Source organism: Euprymna scolopes, chromosome 18 (assembly GCF_053919585.1).
Source record: "Euprymna scolopes isolate OS-2025 chromosome 18, ASM5391958v1, whole genome shotgun sequence".
Classification (NCBI taxonomy): domain Eukaryota; kingdom Metazoa; phylum Mollusca; class Cephalopoda; order Sepiida; family Sepiolidae; genus Euprymna; species Euprymna scolopes.
The window spans coordinates 123,131,374-123,139,229 of NC_136499.1; the positions used below are offsets into that span (position 1 = coordinate 123,131,374).

General features: G+C 32.1%; 1 protein-coding gene across 1 annotated transcript; it reads right to left on the bottom strand.

The window, feature by feature from the left end:
* Positions 1-4,514: 4,514 nt before the first annotated feature.
* LOC145297794 (C4b-binding protein-like) lies at positions 4,515-7,625 on the bottom strand. The gene has a single exon (XM_080144079.1). The coding sequence runs from the start codon at positions 7,583-7,585 to the stop codon at positions 6,050-6,052; it is 1,536 nt and encodes a 511-aa protein (XP_080000205.1). The 5' UTR covers positions 7,586-7,625; the 3' UTR covers positions 4,515-6,049.
* Positions 7,626-7,856: the final 231 nt, after the last annotated feature.

The following is a 7,856-nucleotide window of genomic DNA, read 5'->3' on the forward strand; positions in this document are numbered from 1 at the left end:
TAATAAATTTATTAACATCTAATAAATGTATTAACATCTAATAAATGTATTAACATCTACTAAATGTATTAACATCTAATAAATTTATTAACATCTAATAAATTTATTAACATCTAATAAATGTATTAACATCTAATAAATGTATTAACATCTAATAAATGTATTAACATCTAATAAATGTATTAACATCTACTAAATGTATTAACATCTAATAAATTTATTAAAATCTAATAAATGTATTAACATCTACTAAATGTATTAACATCTAATAAATTTATTAACATCTAATAAATGTATTAACATCTACTAAATGTATTAACATCTAATAAATTTATTAACATCTAATAAATGTATTAACATCTAATAAATTTATTAACATCTACTAAATGTATTAACATCTACTAAATGTATTAACATCTAATAAATTTATTAACATCTAATAAATGTATTAACATCTACTAAATGTATTAACATCTAATAAATTTATTAACATCTAATAAATGTATTAACATCTAATAAATGTATTAACATCTAATAAATGTATTAACATCTAATAAATTTATTAACATCTAATAAATGTATTAACATCTAATAAATGTATTAACATCTACTAAATGTATTAACATCTAATAAATTTATTAACATCTAATAAATGTATTAACATCTACTAAATGTATTAACATCTAATAAATTTATTAACATCTAATAAATGTATTAACATCTAATAAATGTATTAACATCTAATAAATGTATTAACATCTACTAAATGTATTAACATCTAATAAATTTATTAACATCTAATAAATGTATTAACATCTACTAAATGTATTAACATCTAATAAATTTATTAACATCTAATAAATGTATTAACATCTAATAAATGTATTAACATCTAATAAATGTATTAACATCTAATAAATTTATTAACATCTAATAAATGTATTAACATCTAATAAATGTATTAACATCTAATAAATGTATTAACATCTACTAAATGTATTAACATCTACTAAATGTATTAACATCTACTAAATGTATTAACATCTACTAAATGTATTAACATCTAAGAAATGTATTAACATCTAATAAATGTATTAACATCTACTAAATGTATTAACATCTACTAAATGTATTAACATCTACTAAATGTATTAACATCTAAGAAATGTTTTAACATCTAATAAATGTATTAACATCTAATAAATGTATTAACATCTACTAAATGTATTAACATCTAATAAATGTATTAACATCTAATAAATGTATTAACATCTAATAAATGTATTAACATCTAATAAATGTATTAACATCTACTAAATGTATTAACATCTACTAAATGTATTAACATCTAATAAATGTATTAACATCTACTAAATGTATTAACATCTAATAAATGTATTAACATCTAATAAATGTATTAACATCTAATAAATGTATTAACATCTAAGAAATGTTTTAACATCTAATAAATGTATTAACATCTAATAAATGTATTAACATCTAATAAATGTATTAACATCTAATAAATGTATTAACATCTAATAAATGTATTAACATCTAATAAATGTTTTTGCAAAGTATTTAAAAGCAAAAATTGCGTTTTTTTTTTTTGTTTTTTGTTTTTTTTTTTTTGTAACACTCCATGACAGGAACACACGCACACAGAAACACGTGTAAATGTAAACAAAATAACGGGCCAGAAATTAAAAAAAAAAAATCAAAAAGATGTAAATATATCGTAAGTTTACCGAATATTTGTATATATTTAATTTTTCTCCGGAGAAGTTGCAGTTTGTATAACATTTAATATATCTGAATGCAAGCACAGAAGGTTTTTTTTTTTTTACGAACGCAGCAGGAGCGAACACGAGAATAGAAGTGTAAATGTGTAAATCTACTGAAGATCTAAAGATGTGGGTCCTGGATATGACCTTTTTCTCCGTGGAAGTTGTTTTGTGAAATGTTTATATACAATATTTTTTCTTTGTTGCATTATCGGGCCAAACAATGTTTTCTAGTGATGCAACTTTTTAAATTTTAACACTGTTCCTTTATATAGAGAAGAATAAAATTACGTAATATGAGAAGAATAAGATTACGTAATATGAGATCAACCAATGAGAATTGCCGGAATTTTGGAAGGGAGGAATTATTCTTGGAGCGGAAATGGAAAGATAATGGTGTGTCTATGAGTATATGATCCAGTTACGAAAGGTACCAGGAAAATATAGTTATAATGTGTATATTTCTTCTCGGTGATGAGTGGCGGTGCTATTAAGACTTTAGATATAGAGGGAAAATAGGAACTACTTCCTTTAAAGATGGTGTGATTGTTATGTTGCTGCTCCTAAGGTGAAATGTAGAATTTTATTATAACGGCTAAATGTGTCTAAAATGTCGTTCTAAAGTTACATAAGATAGTGACTAATAATCTAAACATAATAAATTTGTATGTTGCATCTGTTAATGCAGACCTACGGTACTTTGGTCGAGAGGGGAATTTCTGCAATCAAAATATTATATAAGCGAGGAAATACATACATATATATATATATATATATATATATATATATATATATATATCTTAATTCCCTTCATTCCAGTGGCAATTTGTTTGATAACCCTGAGGTAGAGACTCACATGGAGCTTTCACACAAGTCATCAGAGATCTGATTGGAAACCTGTAATGTTCTCTCGAAGCCGAGTGACAACAAGTCTTCCCAGACATCCAGCTCTCTCCACCTCCTTCGATAGTATTTGCAAATAAATTTGCGTAATCGCAATAGTCACTTACCATTGATTTCTCGCTGGCAGCAACCATTGGTCTATTATGGAATTTGAGTGGCACTAAGCCTTTCCAAAGTCCCAGTTCTCTTCGCACTTGTCCAGCGGAGGTCTGGTCAGCACTCTTTCCTCGGTCTTTCCATCCTCCTTGACCCTCCTCGGCTCTTTGGTATCATTTTTTTTTTGGAGGAGACGGTGATGAGACAATGAGAGAGGATGCGTGATGGGGGTGTAGAACTTATAGATATGCAGATTCAGTGTTCTTCATTTCCTGTAACGCTTCTTCGTTATATTGTATACTTGTATTAGTTTCCGCATTCAATGATTTTCCTTTATATTTCAACCGTTTACTGCTACTAAAACTGAGATAATCATGTTTTGGTTTTGGTTTTTGCCCCCCCCCCTCAAACCTTTTCTCATGTTAACGCATCAGTTTTGGGAATGCGTTATGTATGAACGAATCCAACTTATTAAAATTGTTCTAATTAGCTATAATTTGTATTTAACGCAATAATTGATCCATACCTTAATGATATTCTATCACTCTCGTTTCATGGACTCTCTATGCATTTTATATACAGGGTGGAACGATAAAAGCGTCTCCCTAAAGAAAGCAACACTACAACTTTTAAAACTTTTATTGCAAAAATGAATTCAGAAAACTTTATTATGCAGTAAAGCTGACATCTATTCAATGTAGCCGCCTTCAGCTTCAATCACAGCCTTGATACGGGTCCAAAACTGGAAGCATGCCTTTTTATACAAGTGCCGGCGGGAGCTCGGCGAATACTCGGAGGATGGCGGTGATCAGGCTGGCTTTGGTGTTGTGGGAGGTCATGTTGGTGATGTTCTCGACGTGTGACTAAATGAAGTAATCCAGCGGGTTTAGTCGTAGAACTCCTTCTGAAACCAAGCCTGGGTCTCTTTGGACTTGTGGGCTGCCGGCGAGTCCTGCTGCTACATGCAGGGTCTGCCAATGGCCACCTGATTGCACCAAGGGATAACCACCTTCTTCAGCACATCCAGATATACTTTAGTGTTGACTTTCAAGCCGACTTCAAAGATGTGAGGTGGCATGATGTGGCCCTCACTTCAAACCACACCAAAAACCATAACCGTGAGTCATCCAATGCGTTCATCTGTGCCCTCAAGCGTTGAACTGTCCGGATGTTCATTTTGTACAATGCTGACAATGGTCTCGTTGTCATAGCTTGGATCGGGAGAGAGCATGATCTATACAGTGGCGAATCTCCGATCTCGCTCGTTGGTCATCGTGTCACTTTCAGACATGATAGTAGGCTCCTATCGCTATTGGGATTTGTACACAAATGGCTACATAGTAGATGGACTGCAACAAAAAAAAAATAGAAAAGCGGTTTTCATCAAACGGAAATGGAATCATGTCGTCTTTTCTAGCGCGACAATTTTATCGTTTTTTTTCTGCATCTATCTCTTTTTTCTCTCGCTTTACTTCCCAAGTGACTCATAACTATCACTATGGCAACATATTCTTTTCATTGTTTTGACTCTCTAGTATATATCCGACACAGACACAGTTAATCAAGCACGAATCAACATCACTCTGTATAAAAGCATATAAGATATCAACGGATATACACCTGAGAGTAAAAACAATGAAAAGAATATGCTGTTGTCCTAGCCCTACTCATAACGCATCGCATAAATAAAAATGAAAAAGTAAAAAAAAAAAAGGACGTTAGAAACTAACAATGTTCGACAATTATTTATTAAAATTTAAAAAAAAACGTTACGTACATTTTTTATCCCATTAAGTCAGACAATTGAAATTTCTTTTTATATATATATATTTTTTTTTTTAAGAACCAAGATAATGCGCCGCTATAGTGCAGTTTTAGCGAGAAAAATAATTACAACATTTCTTTCTTGAGTTGAAATAAGAAAACATAGGGTGCTTATTCAAATTGGCACTTAGAGCGGCATTTAAAATTAAAGAAATTGGCATTTAGGGCGACATTTAAAATTAAAGAAAATACAAAAAGGTGTATGATGTACGTACCAGTCACGGGACGAAGATGGAAAATTCCAAAAATCACGTAATTTGATCAAGAAGTTTTATTTTTATTCATAAAAATCAATTTTTACTCTGTTTCGATGAGGGTGAAAAAACATAAAACGTCCAGGATAAGAGAAAACAACCTTAATCTACGTGAAAATTGTCAAAGCAATCACCGATTATCTCCCCTTATTATGTTCTCTTGTAAAACATGGCCTCGTCTGTAACTTATCAGTAGAGCTATGACAAGAGAATATTCTTTTCATTATTTTGACTCTCGAGTATATATCAGTTAAAGTTTTTAGATAGTGATGTGGTTCTCGATTGATTAACTGTGTCTGTGTCGGATATATACTCGAGAGTCACAGCCCTACTTATCAGTAAAAAGCAGCAAATTTATTTTTCGTAAATAAAAAAAACTACTCGATTATTTTTTGTGATTTTTTTAATATATAATATTCATTCCGAGGCAAGTAGATACAAAATAATTTTTTTATCGCTATAAGTGCCAACCTGAATAAATACCAAAATAGAGATGCCATTTAAAAGTATCTACCTCCAAGACAATCAGTCAAAAGTAATAGATGCATTGTATTGCCGGTTCCTTGCATGGAATCTTAAGTATTTGAGTTCCATATTTTGGAATTGTATGAATCGTAGTGGGGAATGTTTTTTTTTTAAATCCTGGGAGATAAATTCCTAGGATTCCAAAAATTCCAATCTGAGTCCCATATTTTGGAATCCTAAGAGTTGGGGTGGTATTTTTTTATTATTATTCTAAGAATCTGGATCAAATCTTATGCTCAAGGATTCCGCAATCCTGTTAAAAATGTGTGATATAGTGACGTCACTAAAGTATACTTTTACTGAAAACAAACACAAATTCCTTCTTTTTGAGGGTAAAATAGAAAAAAAAGGACAGATACCAGTTTTTTTTTTTATTAATGGTATGTTTTTAGATAGAGTGATGTGGTTCTTGGTTGATTAACTGTATATAACTATGTCGGATATATACTCGAGAGTCAAAACAATAATTTGAATATTTTCTTGTCACAGCCCTAATTATCAGTAAAAAGCGGCAAATTTATTTTTTGTAAAAAAAAGAAAAAGATTTTCGATTAATTTTTGTAATTTTTGAAATATACAATTTTCATTCCGTGACAAGTACGTACAAAATAAAAGGGGTTTTTTTTTCAGTTTTTTTTTTTTTATTGTCTTCGAAATAATAAATCAAAAACAGCGCATGCATTCAAATTGCCGATATCTCATATAAGAAATCTTTTTCTGCAAAAAAATGTGCGATGTTTTGAAATATTCATTCACGTCCAGCTCGTAACACTCCGAACAAGTAAGAATTTCCGTCCTGTTGTATCCAAACATGACGCAAATATCTCGGTCGTTTTTACAGATCTGGTGCCATTGTCCGTTATGTAATAATTCAAAGAATCGTGTTTCCATTCTCGTCCTTTGGTCCTTACAGTAATTGCCCTCAAGAGCCCCGTCAACACATTCACGTTCTCTAACCTCTGAAGAATTCGATCCACATACCTCGTATAATTGTGTCCCGTTTACAACCTGCGTCCCAAAAGGAATGATTTCGTATGTTTGTTTGTTTCGGTAAGACAAAACATTGTGTCGTTTTGAAAGCGTACACATCTTAGTGCATATTGGAATATCACCATCCCATGTAATGTTGGGCGTACACGATAATTTTTGCTTACCAATCAGCTGATATCCACTCAGACAGACATATTCGACGGTAAAGGAATCTCCCGATAAAACATGTTCCCCATTCTTTATTTCTACTACCGTACATGTCTTTCGGCATTGAATCGTCGGCCTCCAAGATCCTCCAATGCAGGTCGAAATTCCCGATGATGGAACCGCGTATCCTAGTTTGCAAGAGAAAATAACACGTTGACCCTGCTGAACCAAGGACCCGATTGAGAGGGTCTTAAATCCGGGAATCAAACGTACGCCTTCTAATTGATTTTTACGATTCAGAACGATACACATTTTTTTGCAAACTGGTGCTGAAGTATTCCATCGGCCATTTTCTTCGCATCGTAGAACGGTATCTCCAATTAATATGTAGTCACTTTCGCAAGTAAACTCGACAGTTTGATTGACAGGTGTTCCTTCCTGATTAGACACGAAACCATGTCGAGGTGATGAAAGCGGACGACACAAAGATAGGTGACAGGTCGGTGGTGGTAAGTTCCAGTGGCCACTTTCTTCGCAGAATAGTTTATCGGTACCATTTATGGTAAAGCCGCGGGAACACCAAAAGTAGACGGTAGTATTATAAGTATTGTCACTACTTGAAAAGTGGCCTCCAGTGGGTGCTGTCAGACGAGGGCAGGTGGTTCTTTCGCACTGGATCTTATCAAAGACCCATTTTTTATATTTGCACTGCACTTGTAAAGATTCGAGCTTTTGCTTTGTTTTAAAATATCGATCACATGTCTGTGATAATGTTAGAGTTTTGTTCTCGTAATCCAAGGAATATTGCAAATGGCTGTTTGGCGCGAGTGGAAAAAATCCACAGTTAAGCAAACTTATTATTTGGCTGATTATATCGTCGCTTGGAATCAAAATTCCGCTTGTAGTGTTTTCGCTTAGTTTTTCACCTTCATTAATGAGTAAAACCTTCACGTCTTCAATGACATTTCTTTGATTTGTTATGTGTTCATTCTCGGCTGCTATAAACGCAGACAAAATGGCGAACACGGCGAGGAAGAAATATAGTTGTTGAGAGAATCGCATGTTGAGGCGGACTTATTTCTTTTTCCATTTATCATTTGTTCGCTGTTAACAAGTCTCTGTCTATTTATGCAAAGAGCAACAATGCTGTTTAATGACGTCATCGTTTCCATAAAATAAAATAAAATAAAAAAAAAATCGTCCACGATAATTATTATTTATGGTCTCTTTTTTCCCCTCGTTCTTAACAATGAAGAGATTTTATATTCTTGAACAATTTTTGTTGAAAAACAAGTTAAACATTTGTGGAGTAAACTTTTAAGGAAACTTTTGA

Excerpts from the sequence above, each read along its gene's own strand:
- LOC145297794 (XM_080144079.1), bottom strand. The coding sequence starts at position 7,585 with ATGCGATTCTCTCAACAACTATATTTCTTCCTCGCCGTGTTCGCCATT.